Genomic DNA, 26,550 nt, shown 5'->3' with positions numbered 1-26,550 from the left:
CCGAATCCCACTTGCATTTTCCATGGGGGAGGGTGGCAGGCAGTGCAGCCACTAAGGGGCAACTTCACAGTTTTGTTACAGAGGGAGTAGACTTTTAGCTGACCTCAATTAAATCACTGTAGGAGGGACTACTACATACATCTTATTTAAAGGACTTGGAAAGGCAGTCTCCAATTACTTCAGCCCATAGGCAAGAACAGAGGCCATGCACCCTAAAGGCTTGTTGTGATTTGTGATGGTGAATTCTGTCCTCCCATCTCCATGGAGCTGTACACAAACACCAGTGAATTATTCCTGCTTTGTGAACAGTGGAACCTGTTTCACCCAGAGTGAATTGATCAACCTTGCAGCACACTCTCAGGTCAACAGCCTTGGGCCACGTCTAGATTAGAAAAATAGATGTTGTTTAAAAATGTTAACTAACACATATTAACTAACCTCTTTTTTAAAAACACTAATGTAGATCGGATTTAACTCACATAAAAAGGTGTCAACTGGTCAACCTTTAACTTCCCTGTGGTTGACCATGACCAGCTAGCATGTTTTAAAAACATTAAAGTGTGCATGAGGTGGGTGAGAGCAGGGCTGGGTGGGGTGTGTGGAGTAGGTGACTGGGGTTAACGAGTGGAAGAGTGCAAGAGAATTCTAGGAGGGGGGCCAGGTGGGTAAGCAGGTATGTGGTGAGGGCAGGGAAATGTTGGGAAGCCATAGATGTACATGGTATCTGGGAGAGAAGAGGGCCACGCGTGGGGAGTTCCTGGGATGGTGGAACCAGAGTAGTAGACTGGCCATGGGGAGTTCATTCTCTATACGCCAAGGCATTAATGCCTGAAAGGCTCCTTGTGGCACTGCTGTCTCAGCTCCCCTGTGCATCAAGGCAGTGCCCTGGAGGAAGCTGAGGTGAGGAGCAGGAGTCCACACACATAAAACAGATACATCAACACTTGGGGATTGATCCCTCTCCTGCATTCTCACGCCCAGAGCCCCTTTTGCATACCACGTCTCCCTAACACAATCCCCCTTCCCTACACACAGTTCTCCTCAGCCCATGTCTATCTACCTCCCCACTAGCCATCCCCAGTTCCCCCAACACCAGCAAGCACCACTGGGGGGAGCAGGGAAGTGGCTGTGTGAGAAGGGTATGGTGGTGAGCAGGGTATGTGAGGGGGTTAGGGCAGAGAAAGCACCCTTAGTTTGGCCCTTAATTTGCTCTCTGTTTTGGGACCACCATCTTACACTCCTTGAATTCATTCCACCACAGAAAATACTGCTGGGTGGTAAAAAGAGGGTTATTACCCTAGGGTGTGGGAGGTTTGCTAGGGACAAAGTTCTTTAACATGGCAGATAAATCTCTCCTCCCATTTTCCTTTTGTTTATTCTTCAAAGCAGAGAGGTAGGGAAGCTCAGAGAACAATGACCAAGTATCCGTGCACAAGAACAAAGAGCTAAGGGAGAAGCATAGGAGTATATGCCCATCTAGAATTCAAAGAACTATAAAGCACCAGAAGAGCAACACCACTGAGTGAGAGAAAAAAAGTTAGAAAAGAATGCAGTGATCCATGATGTATGCTTTCAGGGTAACTTGATTCGTTATAATAAGAGTATCTTTAAAATGCATCGGGCATTGAAAATATATGATGGTGTGTTAAAATCAAAAGAAAGTGATCTGTTAACAATGAACTGCAAAAGCATGGAATTCCATAGCCCAAGTTTCGGATAATTAGATATTGAAATCTAATTCTTGTTGCTCTCTTATTTTATTATTTTACTCATTACATGCTTTTCTACTTTCAACTAGACCAGCACTATTATTACTACTAAAGGTAATTTATGTAGGGCTGCAAATTTACACAGAGATTTCAGAGTAAGACATATTACCTGTCCCAAAAAAGCTTATTATACAGGCATACAGATTGATTTGAAAATTGAAAGAAACAGCTTATTCATCTGTACCCACCCAATATTCTAACTTACTGTCTCTGTGCTTCCATAAATGAGACCTAGATTAACCCCAGTTTATCTCTGCTTGTGTCAGTAATGTTGAAAATACTATGGAGGTGTTGCTTGCAGTCCCATGAAGAACCTCTTAAAAGCAACATGAATGGGCTATAATAAGACATCTAACCCCTCTAGTCCACCTTAAATTCGGCATCTCTAAGTTGGTCTGTAACTCTGCATCTGTCTTCTTTCAAAATGGTCATATGAAGAGGAAACTATTGTTCAAGATTGCCATAATTATTTGGGATATAAAAGAGAAAGCATATTTTATACTGATGATGTGAGATTTTGAGTCCTTTTCAATGTTTTAATTGTTCAATGACCTAAAAACCTTGAACCCTATTTAAAACAGTTAATATGGAGGCTCCTACTGAATCCTCTAGCTTTAAGGTGAATAATTGATTGAAGGAAGAGAAATTCAGGCCAACCTGAGTCAAGAGAAGTTTTGTCACTGACATTAATGCAGCCATGATTTCATCCAAAGGAGACACTTTCCCTTTGTAGAGCTTCTGGTCCAAGTATCTTCGTCAAGATTTGACATGTGAAATAGGAAAAAGCCACATTTTCTAAAAAGAAATCTAAAAATATTTTTTCCCAGCTCTAAATTGGCAAATACTACAAGCATTTTCTCTGAAGCATTCATTTTAAAATTTAAGTTAAATGAAACTTATTTCTTCAAATGTATAAGTGCCTAGTAAAAATGTTCTATCCTCAATTTCAAAGCAACAAGTGAACAGCAAAAAAGCCTTTTTGCATGGAAATATGATGTACTACTCAGAAATGAATTTTAAACTAGTATTTCAGAGGAAAATCTCACCTTCCCTGCTTCTGATTGGGAGAATTCACAAACTTCTAACAAAATCAAAGATGTAGCTACGTATAGCTAATAGTAGAAACTAAATGGAAATCTAGCAAAGGACTGGCATGTAACCAATATACCAGCCTTTAATTCTCTAGAAATGTCCAGATGCAACATGACCATCCCACCAATACCACCATTCGGGGGATCACATGTATCCATTCCGTACGAAAACCATTTAAAAATTATCTCTGAGCTATTCATTTATAACAGCAATAATGTCTTCATTGCAGGGCATTCCATGGAGATTAACGATCTCCTGGGACTAATGGCCTATATGTGGATCATTAGTCCGAGGAAGAGCATTTCCTTTATTGTAATAATTTAAATATTCACCAGCAACAACAAAAATCATTATTTTAAGCAATTATCTGTTTTCACTCTTGTGCAAGAAATGATGTAACTATTATTAACAAAGAGGCACTTCCATTCTTAGACATGTAAAGTTACTGAAAGAAACACAGCATGTTCGAAACAACTCTCCAGCCCTTCCATATGGTTAAACATTTTGTAGGGGAAGTCCAAAAAATATGTAATTCTCACAACACATTTTTTATATTTTGTAGGAGTTTTCTAACAATTGTTAACTAAAGAAATACAATCACATGGAAAAATATTTTGTTTTTATTCTCAGCCCTACTCCACAGGTTTGTTTGTGTTAGTTGATCTGTACTGTCAATCACTGATGCAGAAAGGAAAGTTACGTTACTCATCCGTAGACGGAGTTCTCAAAGTCTATTGCCTGGGAAGACCCAGACTCACTCATCCTAGTTCCCTGCTTCTTTGGAGTCCTCATTTGATATTCTCAATTGTTGCAAAAGAACTAAGGGCTGTGGGGAGATGGTCCCTTATATAACTTCACACTAAATGTTTTGATTCATGGAGCTCTGATGGCACATATGCAACTCTGCAAAGGCAATATACCTGTTACTGGAGCACTGAGAGTAAGTAAACTTTCCTTTTTCTTGCATGTGTCTATCATTGTGGCAGCGAGGATTTTTAAAGAATCCTGTAGTATAATGTAAATGGGGGGCTGGAACCTAAACTGAAGAATGGGATGAGTTCTAATTTGCTTCATTTTTCTGTTGACCGCAAGGGGCAGAGCTATCAGTGGGAAAGCACACAAAGCCTAACTTAAGAGAAGCAGTCTCCAGTTTTGCACTCACAATTAATTAAGCATACTTGCTGTGTCACAACACAAAGATACCTATCCACCATGAAGATAATGGAGCACTGAATGCTGCTTACCAGAGCTTACAACTAAACTGAACCCACCGTTCCAGGGGATCAAGTCAATACTGATATTACAGAAACATACACTACATCTACCATTGCATTATTATTATTTTTTATTTATATTACAATAGTGCTTAAAGACCCCAACCAGGATTAGAAAGTCATTGTAATAGACATTATGCAACCATATAGTAAGAGTCAATCTTTGCCCTGTAGAATTTACAATCTAAATAGACAAGATAAAAGTTGGAAGATTTCATAGATTCCAAAGCCGGAAAGGATCATTGTGATCATCTAGCCACACACAGGCCACTGAATTCCCCTAAAATAATTCCTAGACCAGATCTTTTAGAAAAACACCTACTCTTGATTTAAAAAGTGTCTCCACAAACCTTGGTAAGTTGTTCCAATGGATAATTATTCTAATTGTTAAACATTTATACCTCACTTCCAATTTGAATTTGTCTAGCTTCAACTTCCAGCCATTGGACCATGTTCTCTGTGAGACTGACAAGTCCATTAGTAAATATTTGTTCTCCATGTAGGTACTTATAGACCAGTGTTCTTCAATTAGCAGCCTACAAGCCAGATCCGGCCTAAAAAGGCCTGCTGTTTGGCCTGCCAGGCATCAGTGGCTCCGTCCTGCTCCCTTCCTGCTACTTTGCCCCAGGCTCCCGATGGCTTCAGCGCTTCCCCTGCTAATCCCAGCTGCAGTGTCCCTATGATGACCAGCCTCTGAGCACTTAGTGTAGGAGTTGAGTCCTTAGGTGCTTTTCAAACTCCCATTAGGGGCCTATCTGCATCTTTAAGCACCTAAATACCTTTACAAATCTGGTCCACAGAAACCAAATAAATTACTTAAAATAAACTTATTTAAAAACATACATGAAAAGTCACTATGTGCTGCATCAAATAATGTACAGTTTGCTGAAGTCTCTTTCTCTCAGCATGCAAAAATTTAACATAATGGTATTTAGACTGCTGAAACGTCTCCATCAGTTGGCCTGACTTGAGCAAACTGATTCATGAGGAGACTGGAATTACGGTATATTCTGGTAACTACTTAGAACATCCCTGCAAAACTAAAATGTGTGAAAACCAGATGATTATTTAAAGACTAGACAGATCATGCTGTTAAATTGAGATCCAACCCATTTTCCTACAGTAATTTAATATTGTAAACATGAGTGTATATTCCAATTACAAAATATTGTGACTCCAGTAGGCCATGTAGTTAACTAATGAAGATTTGTGCAAAGAAACTTGTTTGGTGAGTTTTATCTAAAATTTTGCACTGACCGATTTTAAAAGCCCCACTGAACTTATTTAAAGTCCTTACCAGTTAATTTCTTCACAGGTTGGAGCCGAACACTGATAGACTGATGTGTGAGTAAGGGGGAGGATGGAAGAGAGCGAGACATGCCCTCCATAATCCGAATGTGCTGCATACCTTCGGTCACTGGGAGTGGTGGAATAGCGTAGTCTGGTTCAAAAGCACAGTCGTTCTCTGTGGAGGTGCCTGACAGGAACGTAAAAATAAAACAGAACAGTTTGTAATAAAAGGCAGCCTACTGTTTTTATCATTTCCTAGACTCAGGAATTTGCTGGCTTAGGCTGGCTAGACGCTTTAATATTTCCATACTATTTCTCAAAAAATCACACAAACTTTTTAGGATTGGACTGCTCCTTCTCATGCTCATCTTACAAAATGTTTATGCTTCCCATGAAGAAATTACATTTATACAATAGCAAACAGGTGAATGTCTGATATAGAGTAATGAACAACATAACTAGTTAGATTTTAAGTTTAATCATTTTGCTTTGTTAAGCATTCTGGAGTGATCAGTTTTCATGTAATTACTACCCTGGGCAAATAACTGATTTTTTTCAGCCAACAAACCAAAAAATCAGAACAAATCTTCATGTTGGTTCCGAAAATTTTTGGAATTTGTCAGCAAATTGGAAAAGTCCACTCAGCTTCAAAAAAGTGTGTGTGCGCGTGTGTACGCATGTCCCTCTTATTACCTTTAGCCCAGTAGTTAGTAGGCCACTTGCCTTGGAGACGGGAGGGTTTGAGTCCCTACTGTGGAGCAAGGACTTGAACTCAGATATATCTCCTGTCAGGTAAGCATCCTAATCACCAGGTTTACAGGCTATTCAGGGGTTGGTTGCTCTCAGTGTCTCCTTTTGAAGCTGTTCCACATTGCACAAATATTTAAATACTCTTTGGAGCAGGGACTTGAATTCAGGTCTCCCTTCTACCAAAGAAGTACCCTTACCACCAAGCTATACGTTATCCCGCAGTCAATCTTTCCTGTTGAAGCGGTTCGACTTTCTATAAATACTTAAATATTAACCGGGCAAAAGAGCAAGAGAGTGTGTGAGAATGACTCTTTGGCCTGGGAGACAGAAGATATAGACTCGGATCTGCTCTGTGCCTGGATTACACAGTGCATCAATATTTACCTTCTTCATTTTACCTGCTTCCTCACTTTGTAATATGATTTATTTATTAATTTGAATTTTTAATACTCTGCAATAAAAGAGCACCACCTAGTGCTCTTGCTAATCTTTCAAAAATACAATAATAAATGATGATTAACAGGTTTGTGCTCACTAGTATCAGTTTTTGTACTCTGTCATGGTAGCTATAAATGTATATTGTATTCTATTTTTCAATTTCATTGCTGCTTTAAATAATTAAATATATTATTTTATTTAAAATAAATATATTTATAAATGTATAAAAGACATTTACATTCCTAAATACAAATATTCCTAAAATGAAAATAAAAAATTTGTTTCTTAGAGACTAAGCAATTTATTTGGAAACCACAGTATGCATCCGATGAAGTGAGCTGTAGCTCACGAAAGCTTATGCTCAAATAAATTGGTTAGTCTCTAAGGTGCCACAAGTACTCCTTTTCTTTTTGCGAATACAGACTAACACGGCTGTTACTCTGAAAAATTTGTTTGACATAGTTTAGAGTTTGGCTTTGTTTATAGAAGGATATTTGTCAATAGATATACAGAAATTCGTACATTATATGATATAAAATAGATCTGTTTTAAAATAAAGTGTAAGGAGTCTGTTCATAAAGGTTTTCAAATGTATTGTTTCTTATGACTTACAATCCCAAATAGATTTCCTCCAACCCCATCCAAAAGATTCCTGTCTGGTGCACACATCCAAAATTCTGGAATCTTAGACTAGTCAGAAATCTTTAGGCTCTAAAAACTACAGAATTAACAGACCTTAATGTGTATTTCATGCAATTCCATGGGACCACACAGAAACAGATCCCTTAGATTTCTGTTTGTCCAGTGATGCTATCTATTGCTCTTTTCACTTCTCCCCTCTCATTTATTAGAATGACAGAGGAGCTGCGAAAGATGGAGTCTGTTACCTTATTATTTCTTTAACGTTCTTGTAGAACAGGAAATCTGAGCTAAATTGCTGGCTTACAGATGAGAAGTCATTCTTTACAAGGTTACCTGCTAATGGACAGACTAGATTTACTCAGAGCAGATACTGGGTCAGAGTCTCAACTGGTATAAATCAGCAGAGTGGAGCTATGCAAATTTACACCATCTGAGAATTTGGCTCATGTTTCTCTGATTCTTAAACACTTTATGTAGATAGAAAGCTCTACATTTTCTGCAGTCTTATCACTAGGCAATAAAGAGTCTTTGGGCTAAGTAAAATACCTTTACCGAATTGAATTGTTGGCTTTGTTTGAACTCAGGTGATAATTTTAGAATCTAATTGAAGCTCCTCAAAGAACAGTACAGTCAAATGGTTCATTTTATTTGTCCTTGTTCTTTTTTCAAGTTCAAAGTCTATTCTGTATCTCACTGCCACTCATTTCTGCAATTGCTCTGGAACCCCCTTCTACCCAAAGCCCAGCCAAACAAAAAACAAACGAACAAAAGAAAAGGAAATTAATAAAAGCTTTAAAAGAAGCTCACAACTCTACCTCAAGGAGAGGCTTAACCCTAAAAAGGGAGAAGTGTGAGAGAAGTCCACTGAAGCTCTCTGTTGACTTTGCTATTGATTTTCTGTGGAAGGTTCTCAGATATGATGCCATGGGGTGACAGTATCCCAGTTACTGCAATATAAGCAAACTGAAGACTGATGGGAATTATTATTATTTTAATGTAGAGAGCATTTGGAGGCAGAATTAATTTCTCCCTGTAATGTACAGAATGAGCAGATCTTTGCTTGTGATCAAAGTTATTTTATGCTCCTCCTCCAGTTACTAATTTTACCAGAATTTTTAAGCAAATATTCTGAATATTCAGTACATTGGGACAAATTGTTAACAATTGCACAGAGACATTTGAATTATAGTACAGATATGTATATTTGCCATACTGTATACAGAGAGCAAAAAAAAAAATTGGACACTGAGTAAGTAATATGGAAAATTATGATTTATTCATTAAGCCTCCCTCAGTTTTGCTAACTGATGGTCAAGTTCTTAGTTAAATAGAAGAGGGAAAATTAGAAATGATGCATGAGATTGTCACCCCTTTCTTGTCCCTTTATGCCTGTTACAAGTGCTGGAGAGGTACAAAGGGTCTTGAGAAGCCCTGAATCCAGCTGGGGTAAAATTTCCCCATGTATAGGAACTGAGGAAAATTACTGCAGGACTCCCTCACAAACCCTAGCACAGGGAGCATGCTTCGGGCAGGGGGAGCATAGTACCAGCCCAGAACACTGCAGAGATTCTGAGAAGCACAGCCACGCACAGGGCAGCCTGCTGTGACTTCGACTGGGGCTGTTAAAATTACACCACTGGCTACTCTGGCTCCCAGAGCAGCCCAGAATTGGGAAGGCATGAAGGTGACTTTGCTAGAATCATAGAAGATCAGGGTTGGAAGGGAATTGAAGCCACCTTAGCTCTTGTTCGTCTTGGGCTATGAGTTCTGTGCTACTCCTCTTAATTATTAGTATTTGGGGCCACAAAAAGAAATTTGTCAAAATCTGTGCTAGCCTCTGCTACGCAAAAGTTGCAAAAGGAATGATCTGCATCAATCGTTAATTTTATAGCGATAAACTGCCGCATATTAAATGCCATATTCTCTCTCTCCCAAGTAATGACGACATCTCAGAACTGTTCTTAAGCCAATTGTTTGGAAGCACGTGCTCAGAGGTCCAGAATGGTACTTTGGGGCTTCATATCATTCAGTTTCTTAAACTACTGGCTTGGAAAGGAAGCTCAACTTGCCTGGGTGGAAAATTAAATATTTGACAAAAAGTACCGTTCACTGAGTTGCTGTTCTTTTACAAAAGAGTGGGGTTGCAAACGCGTAATTTAGGGCATAATCTGGATCATTATCTTCACATTTTTAACTAGTTTCTCGAGGTCAGTTTTGTGATCAGGAATGGATTAACTGATTCATTAAAAATAAAAACTGATCCAAATTTTCACACATCACTTGCAACAAATCAGTTCTAATATTTGAAAAGAATTACTTAAGGACCTTCCGTTTCCAGAGGCATCTCGCTAATACACTGGAGTACTGTGGAGTTCTGGGATAACTTGCCTCCATATTTGCAACTGTTATCCTTTATATTTTACTGCAAATATACATGACTTGATACCTGATGCATAAACTATACTTACTGAGCAGAGAATTATGAGAGGTGCATCTAAATTTCTCCCAGATCATCTCATTTCTTTGATTTTGCAAAAGATCAGATAGATTATAGCCATGGGCTCTGATCACCTTTGTTCCTGTGTTATAATTTTCCTCTCTGAAAGTAATTATTTGATTTCCATTGGATAGCTTTGTGTGACTTTCAGTAGTTTGTGTGAATAAAATGTAGGTTTATAAAAACTAATTCACAGAGGATGGATAACAGAGCTGAATTGTCACATGTGGATAAAGCAGAAAAGATAAATGCCTTCAATACATTATAATTCAGAAGAGACAACAGCCTGAGTTTATTGTAGCTGTCCAAAAAAGGCTATATCAACAGTGTAAAATAGTCAAGGGAATACATTATTCATTCACATAGCAGGAAACAGATTTAAATAATGCTGAAGTTCTCAGACAACTCCTTATCAGAAAACTGATAAAAAGTTACACATTTTACAGCTAAAATATATGGACCCATAACCAATCTCAAAGTCATGGAATACTTCACAACATAGCTGTATCCTTCTACAGTGAAAAACAAAACAAAAATTAACTATTATTGCATATGTATGCTCAAGTGCAGTACTGGATGCCTCCATGTAGGACTCTTAACATTCATGTGACAATTAATGAGCATTCATTACAATCCACGTTATTTTACTTTGCCCATGTATTGAAGATATAATCCTTAACTGATTTTTTTTTTTTTGCTTTTAAGATTTTAATGACCTCAAGGTCATTACACTGCAGTTTCTTTGATATGCAAATTTCCAATTAATTCAGAATGGATAACAATTTTTGCCATGATTGCTAAAAATACTTTCAGCTGGATGCTTTCGTCTGCTCTTTTCACTTCATACTGTTAAATGTTAAGCACATGCCAAAATGCTTTGCTGGACGGGGCCAGAATGCTCAGCAGTTTGCAGGATGATGCCCCTGAGGGGCGCTATGCACAGGTTTAAAATTCCCTGAAGATACAGGTTCAAATTCCAGCATTCTGAGACAGCTTTAGAAAGCACCACACACTTTACTGCATGTGGTTCTTTGAAGAGATGTGTAAGGCTTGCATGCTCTGCATTTGCTCCATTATAGTATAGGTCTACAAAAGAATTTGTGGCCATAATATCTGGTACTTGTCTAAAGCTGAGGGGAAACTGAGAGTTCCGTGTATTTCTATATAAAATGAACAATAAATAAAGCAATAATGTGAACAAATAGCCATACAAATTGATAGCACCTGCCATCTAAATTCTCAAAATGCTTTGCAAACATTAATGTACTAACCCTCATAAAATCCTTGTCAGGGGATATTATCTTAATTTTACAGATACAGAAGTTGGGGCACAAAAAATTAATTGACTTACTTAAAGTCACACAGAGCAAGTAATTGGCAGAGCTGGAAAGAGAATCCAGAATCACTGGATTTCAGTCTCTTGCTCAAAACACTGGACCATTCTCTCTCTCTTTCTCTCTCTCTCTCTCTTTTAATCATTAATAAAACTTAAATTAAAAATGTTTTATTCATGGATTACCTACCAGATTTTAATTTTAACAAAAAAATGATTCTGAATTCAGTAAAAGCAAAGGAATATCTTTGGGATGGGAAAAAGGGAGAAATCAAAATTCTCATTTTTTCACAATTGCAAAATTCAAAAGGATTTGAACAGATTATTCTGAAATTTGCTTCAGTCAAACAGAATATCTTTCTACTGATTTATAAATCACTGAAACAAAGGATTTACAGTGACTGACCCACAACTTTAGCAGTATTGCTACAACATATACGTACACAAGACATTTCCTATACAGTGCATATACTAAATAGTAAATTGTCTTCTGGATTATTTCAATATGACAAAATGTCATAGACTTAATAGATAAACTTTTTTGTGATATTCCAAATTGTGTTTTGATTTATATTGCAAGAGTCTGATCGCCTCACTTAAATTCTATGCATAACAAAATCTCTAAGCCCCTGTGGTATAGTATGTATAACATGTTAGCATATGGAGTAAACATAGGTTACAGTTAATAATAATCACATGAAGCTTAAACACCCTTCATTTTTCCCCATGCACAAGTCAGACTGTCTCTTCTCCTGGACAGCTCTGAACCAATCTGTTTTCATCTTCAGAACTCAATGCCAACATGATGACGCTTCTCCTGTCTGTACTAGCCCACATATTTGGCCTGCAGCCATATCTTAGGTTGTGCTCATGCAAGCTAAAAGTTAGGGTAAGTGGTATTTTGTTACTTTTTTCCTTTGTTTTCTTTCCCTTTCCTGTTAACTGTGACTATTCCACACTCATTCAGAGCTCATTTCAAGTGTATACAGAGAGAAAAAAAATCCCAATTTTTGAATGTTTACATACAGAAACTGAACTGGTACTGGCTCCATGCTGTGTTTTTCAGCTACCGCTAGGCTGAGTCAGAAGGTGGGTTACAAAGGGATAGGAACCTAGGGAAAGAGAGGAGGGGCATGAGTCTTGGAGGGTATAAATGGGTGGCATGGAATAAGACGAGGGATGTGGAGCAGTAGCATGCCTCCAGTATTGCCAACTCTCAGAATTTTTTCGTTAGTGATGGGGTTTCCGACAGGGCTGGAGCTTGTCTTGTGATGACATGAGAGCTCCAGCCCTGTCATGAAGTTCAACCCTGCAGGATGCAGGTAGATTCTCTCCCCCTCTGCTCACTGTTTTCATGGGAGGGGAGGGTGAAAGAGGAATCAAAGTGCCCATCAGCTCAGTAGGTCTCTGCTCTTTCCTCCTCTCCAATGAGCAATGGAAATCACGCCTCGCTCTTCCCCTCTATGCAACAACCAGTATGGGAATAGGCGAGAGGGATAAGGGCACCACTGCAGCCCCCTGAGACCAGGCTGGGCTGGAGTGAAGAGCCTCAGGAGTAATAGGAGGACTAGTGGTGAGGTTGGGAGAGCAGAACTGATGGAAAGATTAGGATGGTGGGCAGATGAGAGGCTGAGGGCAGCACTGATATGGGGGATAAAGATTGGAACTGGCACTGATATGGGGGCAGACTGCAGCACTCGTGTGGGGACAGAACAGATGTGGGGGCTGTGGGAGAGGCAGAATTGATGAGATAGGCAGATGTGGTATCAACATTGATGTGGGAACTGTGTCATGGTCAGGTCATGGGTGGCCAGACCTAGTAATAAAAGCTAGAGTCTACAGTCCTGAGACAGGAATCCAGAGTCAGCTGGGTCAGGATACCAGGAAGTCAGAAGCAAGAGGCAAACTGGAGATCAGAACCATGTCAGGAACTAGAGTCAAGCTGGGTCAGAGGCAGGAGATAAACTGGAGATCAGAACTATGAGTCAGATGCCAGGAAATCAAGCTGCATAAGCATGAGCAGTACCACGAGTAGGGTGACCAGATAGCAACTATGAAAAAACGGGACAGGGGGTGGGGGCTAATAGGCGCCTATATAAGAAAAAGTCCCAAAAAACAGGACTGTCCCTATAAAAATGGGACATCTGGTCACCCTAAGCATAAGGCACACATTCCATAGCAGGGTGGGGCCCAGTTGTTCACACAGCTTCCTGTTCCTACTGCAGGCTTAAGTAGGAACTGTGCCTTGACTTCATGGATCACAGATCAGCTGGAGGGTTGGAGCGTGGCCATTCCCATCAACTCTGTGGACCTGGGCTCGAGACCAGCGAGTCATGACAAACTAGGATGACAGGACTGCTTTGGGTGTTCAGGGTCTCAGCTCCTGCCTGGGGTTTAAATCCACCTTTTCAATAAATGTGAAAGAGTGGGCAACACTCATGGTCACCACACACATTGGGAATGGTCAGAAGAGCTCAAAAATCAAGAGTCAGACCAAAAACACAATGTATTATTTCTTAAAAAATAAATCTCATTCTTTTGGAGACATATTTCACTTTTATTGGGGATCTGATTCATGATTTTTGATCTCCTGAGGTTGGCAATTCTATATGTCTCAATTGTTCCTCATTTCAAAGGACATCACTTCTTTTAGTCTCAAAGTTATCTTAGTTTCCACAGAAATTTGGTGTCCCCTTCATATGTGTGGTTTCAAAATTATTTACTTCAGAAACAGAATCATGAAACTGCGGCTAGATAAGTAAGAGCCATTTACACTAATGGCATCTTAAGTTTACAACATAAAATAATTTGTGTGCATCTTTCATTTTGGGTCTTTGTCACACACTGAATTGCACTATGGGCCTCAGCAGGCTGAAAAATATTAAAAGGTGGAATGAGAAGATACTACCTGGATTTGAAATGAGGTAACCTCTTATAGAGGCAGCCTCATGAGAGGAAGGGGAATAGAGAGGCTGGGTCCCATAGAGGAGGGGTGTGAAAGTGAGGCGACAAACATTGGAATCATGAAAGTGAAGTGAGGAAGGAAGGGATTCCAGTTTATAAACGAGGTTTGTCTCCTCCAGCCACAACCTTTGAGTGGTTTCAGGTGAATGGAGGAGAGACAGGGAATATGCCCTTAAATAATTGGATATTTTTAAAATTTTCATCTAATTTCTGATCCATTCATGGGACTTCATGGGCTTCCTCTGATGGTTAGACTTACACAACAATCACTGTGCAGAGTTCAGGAAATAAAGGCCTACGTTTTCAAAACGTGCTCACATTTTTGCACACACATGCCATACTTGTGTGCAGCAAACAATGAGCATACAAAACAGGGTTTTCCATCAATACAATTGTTTTATAAATAACAAATAGATGTCTAATGACTCAATATAGGTTTGTGAAAGACCATATACATTTACATAGATACATGATTAACATAGTTCAACAGGAAATGATTAACAATAATTTTAAAAATTAACGTATTAAAGTATGTATAAATGGTACCAAATAAGAAACAGGTCAGTCACTTTAATCATCAGGTTAACAAGATGCTATTTGGACAAAACTGGCCTTCTCCAGAACTCCTAAATGAAAGTTTATGAATAATGTATCTGTCCATGTGTTGGAGGGAAAGAAAGAGATAAAGCCAAAATTTTATCTTGTTTAACTTGACCATTTCACAAAAAGAAAAGGAGTACTTGTGGCACCTTAGAGACTAACCAATTTATTTAGTCTCTAAGGTGCCACAAGTACTCCTTTTCTTTTTGCGAATACAGACTAACACGGCTGTTACTCTGAAACTTGACCATTTCAATTACTAAACCATTTCTACATACATATTTTTATATATGCTGTCATCTACCTTTATATGAGTCACCTTTTTTTTCCCCCTCGCCATTTTATTATAGACAGGGCTCACAGCATTGCCTACTATTAAAATTGTATAACTATATGATCTTGTTTTCAATAGCTTATAACTTTGCCAAACTTTACCCATCTGGGCTGAAATCTTCTATACTAAGGGTCTGCCTCAGGCTGAAGTTTAGTGGAAAACTTCAGCCCAAAGAGTTCATTTGTTTCCAAGAATGAGGCTGGTAAAAAATACATTGTTTTGCTCATGTAAACTCAAGCACCTTAGTTCTGGCATTTCCTAATGTTTGAGTGCTTGACTTTGCAACCTTAATAATGACCTTTTAATATGATTTTGTGTGTGTATATAATATTCTTCATCAAGTACACACTAGCAAACAACATACCTGCAGCCCACAGATTAGCATTTTTCCCACAGCATGAAAAGATCTTTTCCAGTGAATCACAGGTACGTCTAGCAAGTATTCAGCAATGTGCTTTGGAAGAATATAGTACCTCAAACCATCAAAGTACCTGATTGTTATGTCCAATCACAACATTCTGAAATCTGCATTTCAGCTAAACCTATGTATATGTATGTCTGTATATATTTTAAATCTAAGCCAATTAAACTACATCAGAGAGCACAATCAGAGAAAATGGGCTAGATACTCCTTTTACAATTAATATTACCAATAATAGCTTTTGTATAATAAATAGAGAGCAGACTGAAAAGAACAGGTTATCATTTATTATTATTAATCTTTTATTCCCTAACAAAACTCCAGGAAAGCAACCTGGTTCTGAATGCAATGTGGCTGTCGGAGTTTGTAGACGCATTAGAATTCTTTGTTTCTTTCTAATCTAGCCTCAATTCTTATTATTTTAGATATAAAATTCTAAATTAAAAAAACTATTACAGACAACAAACCTCTATCAACAGTTGCCATTTCACAGGGTTCAATAGTTTTAGTTCCAAATACCCATACCCCTAAATTTGTCTGCAGACTTCAATCATCCAGAATACTTTTGCCAATACAATATTCTGCTGGCAACACTGGAACACAGCCAAAGAACAGAACTATTGCTCTGAAGTCAACATCACTTCAATAAACTATTCGGACTCTACAGCAACAACAGATTTGGGGAAGGAAAAGGAAAGTGAAACAGAATTACTCTTGGAATCTGGTGCAGAAAACCACAAAGTGAATGAGCAAACATACTACCAGTGAGAAGCATGTTTCTATCGAATGCCGCCTTAGTAGGCTGGTGAGCTGCATTTAAGGCTCCAAACAGCAGGACTTTCACAGCCCCAGAGAATGACCTAAAACATTATTTAACAGATACAAATTCTCTTTTCTACTCTTACTCTATTGCTGCTCTCCATAAATACAACATGGACCTCCCACCTCAGCATTGGAGGATGGAGAAACTTGCCAGAAGGAAATGGTGTTCTGCTGCTGCATTGCAGTGAAGGACAGGATTTCCAGAGCCCACACTAGATGCTACTACCCAGGCACTCCTCTCCAGAAGTGGGTGCAGAAGATAGGTGCCTGCTGAGTACCTCTGCCACTGCTCTGTGGAATAGTAGGAAGAACACCTTCACCCCCAGCCCCCAAGAAGATCCCCAGTCCACAGCCTGAGGAACTGAGGATGTGACGCCCAGATATGTAAATTAATAGATACTACAGTATTTGTTTGAAAGGGTCCCACTAGAATATTGTGCACCATACATGATTCCAGCTTCATTTCAACCCTTAAAATTGATCATTTTGTACCTTTCTGATGGTTATTAAATTTGTGTATATCTAAATTACAATAAAAGCTACAATAAACCAGAAGAGCTGGATATCTTATCAAAACAGAAAAACTGCACAAAGTGCTAATGTAAGAGAAGTAAGCTCTTGAAGGAAAATGATACAAACATTACCTTGCCCAGATCGGCTCTGGCGGGATTCTACACTTGCCTGTCTTCGGTCTGGTGGTTCCTCGCTCCCTCCATCTGCATGAGAACCAAAACAGCATAAGTATATCAACATAGCAGATAGGTCAGGTAGATGCAACTTTTCCTCAAATACCATCACTTATCTTCTAGGAACAGCAGAAAAGCAGGTCAATCTTGTTGTGTGAGTGACAGAATTAAAAAGGAGGAAAAAACAATTGACTATATCTTGTATGGTATTTTTTTTATATCTGTATTGCCCACTATAGTCACACTGCATGAGGTCCTTGCAGATGCATAGACTAAAAAAAAAATAGATCTGTGTTTAATTTTCTTCTGCTGATCCCAGACTTCTTAATAAAAACAGAATCATACTTGTGCTTTTTCCATGAGTCAATTAATTCCTTTGTCTTGAACAGTTTTGTAAAAATACAAAATTTTTAGCGTATGTGAAACAAGTCCACAGTCAGCAGCAAATTGGAATACTGTGTTAAATATTGCTTTCCTTTGAAAATAACTGTTTAAACAAACCAGCAAAAAAAAAAATGTTTCTTGTTATCGCCTCCTGAAACTGTATAGTAAAGCTGCAGCAGTAAACAGTAACAAGTAAATCTTTCCAGACAGATACTGAAAGGAACATGTAAATATTTTACAATTAATTACATGCCAGTCTTCATTGATCAGCTGACCAGATTAGTAACAATAGATGAGCAGCTCAATAGAGATGTTTCAGTACATGTAGCAAACACAAGCTGAAAGCAGAAACAAGCAACTAGTAATTAAATGCATCATACTCTGAGAGTTACTTTAGCCTGGCTGTACAGAATGTTAAAGACCATAACAACATATACAAATATAGCAAGTACATGGTACAATCCAAAAGCCATTAGTCCTTACCCAGGCAAAACTTCTAATGTCTTTAAGAAGAGTTTTAAAGTGTTAAAACTTCTTAAATAGGAAGTTTACATCAATAAGAACTTCAGGGATGGGCCAATAGCTTTGAGTGTACAGAAAGGTAAAACTTATGAGTGAAATAAAAGTATAGTATTATATTAAAATATATAAAAGATTTTTATAGATAAATCAACTGAACTTTGTGACAACCTGCTCAGTGATTGTATGCAAAAATGCTTCTTTCTTTTGAATGATCCTGCTGGTTCTGGTTTGAGAGAGACCCTACACTTCAATTGGGGTATATCAATACAATTAGTATGAGAATGTCTAAAACCCAAAGCTTTGTTTCTTGGCTAGGAAGAGCAATGATCCTAGGACAGCTGTCCACAAAGGCCAGTTTCCCAAAGCAAGTTACAGCAGCTTGGCAGCCCTTGTAACTCATGTCATCTGCTTCTGGCCCCAGGGCCATTATAGCAGCTGGGTGGCACCAGGGTGCAGGGGAACTCCAGCCATGTCACTTTCTCTGGTCATGTTTCTATTCTGGGTGTGATGTCAAGGAAAAGGTGTCATAGGAACTATTCTAGCAGCTCTACAACGTTCAAGAATCCCACTACACGGGGTTATCCTCCTGGGGTTCACTACGCGGAGTTTAGAGCTGCTTCGCGCCATTGGAGTGGCACACAGCAGCACTAATACAACTGAGGATGGGGTGGCTATACCTACATTTTTAGTTCATAGTATAAAATTCTTATTGGAAAATTCCTTCCCTTGATTTTTGAAAATTATTGTGCATGAAGACAGAATGAAAATCACCAACAGCCCCCTGGCTACAAGCCCAGATTGACAACCTCTAAATCATGGAAGTTTCAAATGAGTGCTTTCATTCAGAGTATGAAAACACAGTTCAAGATAATGACTTGGTTAACTGAATTTTTTATAAAGGGCTCTACAGAAATATCACAGTAGATGGAAAAAAACAGAGAAAATCTGTATTTGTGAAAAAGGGCATGCATTATTAAAATATCAAAAGGTACACACTTACTCTTTTTACTTTTATGATCTATACTCTATCACGTAGAGCATTCAAATAAAACTTAAAAATCTTATTAAAATTATTTTAAAAACTAGGTTAAAAGGATAGGTAAAATATTTGGTGCCATGAAATTGGTTTTTAAGTAGTAAAGTTATTTGGAATATCAGATAGTACCTCTTTATGCACTACCTCTCCACAACCATTTAGCAAAAAGAAAAGGAGTACTTGTGGCACCTTAGAGACTAACCAATTTATTTGAGCATAAGCTTTCGTGAGCTACAGCTCACTTCAGCTTATGCTCAAATAAATTGGTTAGTCTCTAAGGTGCCACAAGTACTCCTTTTCTTTTTGCGAATACAGACTAACACGGCTGTTACTCCACAACCATTTAGGTAACAGTGATACTAGTCAGTTTGATTATACTTGAATTAAACACTTTTGAACAACAGAGTAAGCTAATATGAGCTGTGTTAAGCATACATTTTCACTGGCTAGCATAGAAAAACATCATAAATTATCTTTAAAATGCCTTTCACAATAATTTAGAAGCTTAAAGAGCTCCATGTTCCCCAAATACCCCAGTGTATGCCTGAAAAACATAGCCGTTTCAAAGATACTGAAAATCTAATTAATCTAAAATCTAATCTAATTCCACATATAAGGGCTAAATTGTTCTTAAAGGCCACTCACTGTTCTGAGGGAGGGCTGTCCTGCAGAAACAGCACACACATGCAGTGTGCACTCTGGTGTGAAGTTTAGTAGTGAATGAAGGGAGATAGCTGGTGTACCATGATCCCACGCTCACCTCAACCCTTCCTTTTTTGCACATTTGAGCAGGGCCAGCCACAATTTATTAATGCCCTTTATAAAAACAATGTAATTAGAATTTAGGAGACAGAGATGCTTAAACTACCAGATAAGTACCCAATGAAATTACTATCAATAAAGCAACCAGTTACCAATACTGGTTTCACAATTATCTGGCCTTCCAATTTCCCTTTAAGCAGTGTCTTCACAAACCAACGGAAACCTCCACTAACATAGGATTTATTTAATGTATACCAAGACAAATCACATCCTGTGCATCTTTACCTTATTAAAGCAAACAACAGAAGATGACAGAGAGGAAAAGATAAAGAGGCTCAAAGTTTAAAAGTTTACACATCATGTACTGTTATCTAGGATGGATTCCTACCAAAGTTGTGCAGTGCTACAATTCTGAGAACTCACTTACCTCATTTGTTCTATTTTATTGTCTTGAGACCTTTAACATGTTTCCTGCACCTTCTTATGTGTCCCTGACTGTACTTTTTGAAAAAGTTCTTGTTTTCCTTTGGACATAATTTTGTACTGTACTGCTGTAGTCACGAGTATCAGTTAAGTCCCAGTTTGTTGTATTTAACCCGGTATCCCCCAGAGCTCTCAAAGGGTTAATAAAACTAACATGCCATTGTTGTAGACCCATCATTGCTGCAGTCGCTCTGTATGTAGTGATGTGTCTCTATGGACAGGAAGTGTGATTGGTTTCCTTCCTCCCGCTCTTGAAGTCTAACAGCCAATCTGCATCTAATTACAATGGGATCATATTAATCCCAAACTGCTGTTCCCATTTTAACAAAGGCAAAAATAATTTTCCATCAAACAAAATGAAGCAGTAATAGTAGAGCTCACTATCTCGCCTTTAGTCAGGCAGTAAACAACCTGCTAGTGGGAAGTCTGAAGCCTTTTGCCTTAATCAATCAGTATCCTTTTCTGGCTACCACATTTTCATCCACTTTTCAACATCACACCCAAACTGTAGAACTGAGATGGTTTTCATATTCTTTTTCTTTTAAAATAAATATATTGTCGCCCTTTGCCCAGGGGAGGAATTTTTGAGGCCTGGAGGAGATTTATGCAACACAGAGTCAGGTATCAACTTTGTCTGTTTTGTTTATTTACGAAATGTACCATTTCCTCAAACAGAGGTAGCAACTAACTGCACACAGGCAACCTTTCCTCTTGAAGAAACCTCAGGTAAGGGCTGCTGCCCCATCTTAGAACGGGTCTGTGTGTCTCACTCTCCAGGACCCTCTCATACCCAAATGCTTGAAACACTCTATAAGAAGCCCCCATGTTATACTCCTGAGAACCCCCTAGTCCAAGGCTCCTCTCCAACCCTATGGTCTGGAAAAGGCAGGACCCTCCTTTTGTGTAATTACTCTGCAATACAAAAAAAGCTCAGAAAGGTCTAATTGCCCAGACAACGAAGAATGCTTGAACACACTTAATAACCCTAACAATGCTCTCAGGACATTTACTGCAATATTTTAAAGTATCCACTTGTGACACAACAGTTCAAAATGATATGTACAGAACTCCAGGTTGCAGCCCTGCAAATATCAGTAACAGGGCAAGCAGGCAAGCAAAAGATCCTGCCACAACTCTGCGGGAAAGCAATTGTACAGGAATTTCTGCTAACATGTAACATTCAGAAATAAATTGTTGAATCCATCTACAAATAGTTTGGGAAGATGCAATATGACCCATGCGATTTTTAGCATAAAACTTGAATAATACATATGGATTTATGAAAATTTTTAGCTCCATTTCAATAATATGGAAGAGCTCTTCCTGAACCCAAAGTATGTAAAACAGATGACCGCTTATTAGTAAATGGTCTTGGAAAAACTACTGTTAAATTAATTATCTGATTGATGAGAAATTCAGAAATCACTTTTGGCAAAAACCTGGGATCATGTCTAAGAACAATGTTATCTTTATGAAAAACCATAAATGGTGGATCGACCATCAAGGTATTTAATTCACTCACACTTCTGGTTGATGTTATGGCAATAACAAATGCCGCCGTAAGAGATAAATAACACAAAGAACCCTCAGCCACGGGTTCACAAGGTGGTTTTGTGAGTGTAGATAATGCATCTGAAGTTATCATAACTGATGGTGAAGGTGGCTTGAACTGGATGCCTCTGAGGATATTTTCAATGACTGAGCACAATGTCAACGAGTTCAGAATGTCTCAAGGTAGGGCAACATTTGAATACTGTCCAGATTTATCCTGCAGACTTGAGAAATCCAATACTGCACTGGCCTCTTTTTCAGACTCAAAATGGACTCTCATAAGTAATAATTGCCATGAGACCCAAAAGAAATTAACTTTATGAATGACATATTTGAATGTTTAAAATATATTGCACCATTTTTAAAAATCTGCCCTCAGGTAGTAAGGCTTTCCCTGCTACTGAGTCCAGTTGGACAGAGAGTAGACTTTTTGACATTCAGAAGTAGCGCTAGGGCTGAAAAAAAAGGTGGTTATATAAGAGATGTGACTTAATAGGTCTTCATGAACAGCATCCTTCAACAACCAATCATCCAAAAATGATGAACTAAAATACTCTGCTTTCTCAAATGAGCTGCTACCACAGAGAGGCACTTTGTAAATACTCTTGTTGCTGTGGACAGGTCAATGTAATACGCTTCTATTTGCTGATAAAATGAGCTAATGTGTCTCCAAATAGAGAAAGGGAAGGATCCTTGTTAATTGGCTCTCAATATGTGATCCTCACATCAAATCTAAGGACTGCTGGTCAACAAAGATGACATGGAAGGAGTATCTTGTTTAGATTTAGGCTCGATCTGAAAGATCTCTTCTTGTGTTGGTTCTGGAAAGATATAGGGTGCTGGTGTTGTAGCTCATGCCTTTGACTTGATGAGAAATAAAATGAGGAAGACTGTGGATAATAATATCTCTGATAATGGAAAGGAGTAGAAGATCATCTCCTAGTAGAAGAAATCAAACTAAAAAAATGGGGGTCTTTGAGCTTGTCTCTTTGATCTTTCCCAGTAACTCATCCATCTTTTCACTGAAAAGCCCATGACCTTCACCTTAATACTAGTATCCAAAGCCAGAGAAAAAGAGCAAAGCCAAGCATGTTTCCTCAGAGTAACTGAAGAAGCCAATCCTTTAGCAGAAGAGTCTCAGGCATCAAACAAAGCTCTGAGAGCATGCATTGCCACATTCTGACCTTCCATTAGGATCGCATTTGCTAATCTCCTGTTATCATCCAGCAAATCCTGCACAAACAATATTCTCTTTTCCCAGAGGCGGAATTCACAGCGAGCAATAATTGCTTAACAATTTGCTACCCTAATACTTAGGGAAAAGACAGTTACATTTTCCATAACTGGTGTTCTTTGAGATGTGTTGCTCATGTCTATTCCACAATAGGTGTCCGTGCTCGCCACGTGCACCGGTGCCGGAAGTTTTTCCCCTAGCAGTGCCTGTAGGGGGGAGCAGCCCCCACCCTCGCGGCACCTGCCTGGCGCGGTATAAGGGGGAGCTGCGTTCCCCCCACCCTCATTTCCTTCTTGCCAGACAACTCCGACAGAGGGGAAGGAGGGTGGGATGTGGAACAGACATGAGCAACGTATCTCGAAGAACACCAGTTACGGAAAAGGTAACTGTCTCTTCTTCGAGTGATTGCTCACGTGTATTCCACAATAGGTGATTCCAAGCTACGTCTCTTGGAGGTGGGTAGGAGTTCACAAGTTCTTGGGACGTAGTACCGCCCTGCCGAACCCGGCATCATCCCTGGCCTGGGAGACGATCGCATACTGTGAGGTGAATGTGTGAACCAAAGGCCACGTGGCGACCCTACAAATGTCCTGGATGGGGACATGGGCCACAAAGGCAGCCGATGAGGCCTGCGTCCGAGTCGAGTGCGCCCTCACAATGGGCGGCGGGAGAACCCCCGCCAGCTCATAACAGGAACGGATGCACGAAGTGATCCACTTAGAAAGCCGCTGAGTGGAAATCAGCTGACCCTTCGTGTCCTCAGTCGAGGCGACGAACAGTTGCGAAGACTTTCGGAATGGCTTGGTCCGCTCAAGGTAGAAAGCCAGAGCTCACCTCATGTCAAGCGTGTGGAGCCAACGTTCCGCACTGGTCATGTGAGGCTTGGGGCAGAGGACTGGCAGAAAAATGTCCTGTCCCACGTGGTAGGCGGAGACCACCTTCGGGATGAATGCGGGATGTGGGCGGAGCTGGACCTTGTCCTTATGAAAAACCATATAAAAAACCATAAACCAAACGGGGCCCCCATGAGATGAGCCAGCACCAGGTTTAAGTCCCACTGAGGAACCAGGGACTTGGAATATGGGTAGAGACGGTCCAAACCCTTAAGGAACCGCCAGTCCCTGGGCCCTCAGGTGGAGGAGGTAATCAAGGATAAGCTGGATCGGGGCGGCCGTCGGGGAAACACCCTGGACTGCCGCCCACCTCGAAAACCGAGACCACTTTGCCACATAGAAGCAGAGACTGGAGGGCGACTGGAGTTAGAGGAGGATGCGCTGAACCTGTTCCGAGTGCGTCCTTTCCTCGCCACCTAGCCACTGAGCAGCCACGCCATGAGGTGAAGCGTTGCTAGGTTAGGATAGAGGAGGTGGCCCTGGTCCTGAGAGAGCAGGTCCAGGCGGAGCAGCAACTGCCATGGCAGAGCTACTGCCAGCATCGAGAGGGTCCAGTACCAATGCTGCCAGGGCCCTGCCAGGGCAACGAGGAGGACCCTGGCTTTGTCCGTCTTTATTTTCTCCAGGGCCCTACTGATCAGAGGGAATGGGGGAAACGCATAGCGGAGCTGGCCTAACAAGGACAGGGTAAAGGCATCAGAGATATAGACAAATTGGAGGATTGGGCCAAAAGAAATCTGATGAGGTTCAATAAGGATAAGTGCAGAGTCCTGCACTTAGGATGGAAGAATCCAATGCACCGCTACAGACTAGGGACCGAATGGCTAGGCAGCAGTTCTGCGGAAAAGGACCTAGGGGTGACAGTGGATGAGAAGCTGGATATGAGTCAGCAGTGTGCCCTTGATGCCAAGAAGGCCAATGGCATTTTGGGATGTATAAGTAGGGGCATAGCGAGCAGATCGAGGGACGTGATCGTTCCCCTCTATTCGACATTGGTGAGGCCTCATCTGGAGTACTGTGTCCAGTTTTGGGCCCCACACTACAAGAAGGATGTGGATAAATTGGAGAGAGTCCAGCGAAGGGCAACAAAAATGATTAGGGGTCTAGAACACATGACTTATGAGGAGAGGCTGAGGGAGCTGGGATTGTTTAGCCTGCAGAAGAGAAGAATGAGGGGGGATTTGATAGCTGCTTTCAACTACCTGAAAGGGGGTTCCAAAGAGGATGGCTCTAGACTGTTCTCAATGGTAGCAGATGACAGAACAAGGAGTAATGGAATCAAGTTGCAGTGGGGGAGGTTTAGATTGGATATTAGGAAAAACTTTTTCACTAAGAGGGTGGTGAAACACTGGAATGCGTTACCTAGGGAAGTGGTAGAATCTCCTTCCTTAGAGGTTTTTAAGGTCAGGCTTGACAAAGCCCTGGCTGGGATGATTTAACTGGGAATTGGTCCTGCTTCGAGCAGGGGGTTGGACTAGATGACCTTCAGGGGTCCCTTCCAACCCTGATTTTCTATGATTCTATGATTCTATGATAGCACCCCTCCCTAGGCCACCCCTGGAGCAGAGCCGGGGGCATCATTGGTTCTGCCGGGTTGCAAATAGGTCCACCTGGGGAGTATCCCACCTTTGGAAGAGTTGGTAAGCCACTTCCTGGTGTAGAGACCACTCGTGCTGAGAAGAAAATCCCTGCTCAAGCAATCCGCACTTCTGGGTGCCTGGCAGGTGGAAGGCTTTTAGGTAGATGCCGTGGGCTATACAGAAGTCCCACAGACTGAGGGCTTTGTGGCAGAGGGCAGAGGATAGGACCCCGCCTTGCCTGTTCATATAGAACATCAAGATCGTGTTGTCCATGAGGACCCTGAATACCTTGCCTTCCAGGTGCGAGCAGAAGGCCACATACGCCAGTTGTACCGCCCTGAGTTCCTTGACATTTATATGAAGGGGTAGGTCTTGTAGAGACCACAGGCCTTGGGTCTGAAAGTTCCCCACATGGGCCCTCCAACCCAAGTCCGACGCGTTGGACACCAGCTACAGCGATGGGGCCCTGTCCCTGAACAGGACCCCTTGGAGCATGCTGTTTGGGACAGACAACTACCGCAGGGAGGTGATCACCGAGTTCGGCATGGTGAGGACTTTGCCCATTCTGTCCGCAGCCTGGGAGAACTGCGAGCTGGAGGGGCCTCATTCTCAGTCTGGCGTGACGGACCACATATGTGCATGCAGACATGTGACCCAGCAGTTGCAGGCAACCCCTGGCTGTTGTCACCAGGAACCTTCTGACGGAGTCTATGAGCCCTTTCAGGGTCTCGAACCTATCTGGTGGGAGAGGGACCCTGGCCAATGTTGTGTCCAGTAGTGCCCCGATAAACTCTATGCGTTGGACAGGGATTAACGTGGACTTGGTATTGTTTATCAACAGGCCCAGGGTAGTACATGTGGACAGAAGGAGCGCGACATGATCCCTCATCTGCGACTGGGAGGTGCCTTTGACTAGCCAGTCGTCCAGATATAGGAATATTTGGACCCCTGCCACCTGAGGTAGGCTGCTACCACGGCCACACACTTTGTAAAGACCCTGGGGGCAGTGGACAGACCAAACGGTAGGATCGTGAATTGGTAGTGACTCTGTCCCACCACGAAACGGAGGAAGCGTCTGTACCCCTTGAATATGTGGATGTGGAAGTACACATCTTGTAGATCAAGGGCAGCGTACTAGTCCCCGGGATCCACGGAGGGGATGATGGAGACCAGGGAAATCATGCAGAACTTAA

At 40.6% G+C, this 26,550-nt stretch overlaps 1 protein-coding gene across 1 annotated transcript in view; it reads right to left on the bottom strand.

Moving 5' to 3' along the window:
• Nucleotides 1–26,550, bottom strand: part of TANC2 (tetratricopeptide repeat, ankyrin repeat and coiled-coil containing 2) — a 713,500-nt gene that overhangs the window by 345,581 nt on the left and 341,369 nt on the right. Inside the window, exons 5-6 of the mRNA XM_077806150.1 lie at nucleotides 16,871–16,942; nucleotides 5,433–5,612 (exon numbers count right to left, since the gene is read on the bottom strand). Of these exons, the coding sequence (XP_077662276.1) occupies nucleotides 5,433–5,612; nucleotides 16,871–16,942 (252 nt within the window). The remainder of the gene's footprint in view (nucleotides 1–5,432; nucleotides 5,613–16,870; nucleotides 16,943–26,550) is intronic.

The sequence above is a fragment of the Eretmochelys imbricata genome, chromosome 27 (genome assembly GCF_965152235.1).
Source record: "Eretmochelys imbricata isolate rEreImb1 chromosome 27, rEreImb1.hap1, whole genome shotgun sequence".
Classification (NCBI taxonomy): domain Eukaryota; kingdom Metazoa; phylum Chordata; order Testudines; family Cheloniidae; genus Eretmochelys; species Eretmochelys imbricata.
The sequence above is the reverse complement of the archived record's forward strand: the minus strand, read 5'-3'. Positions and strand labels throughout refer to the sequence as shown.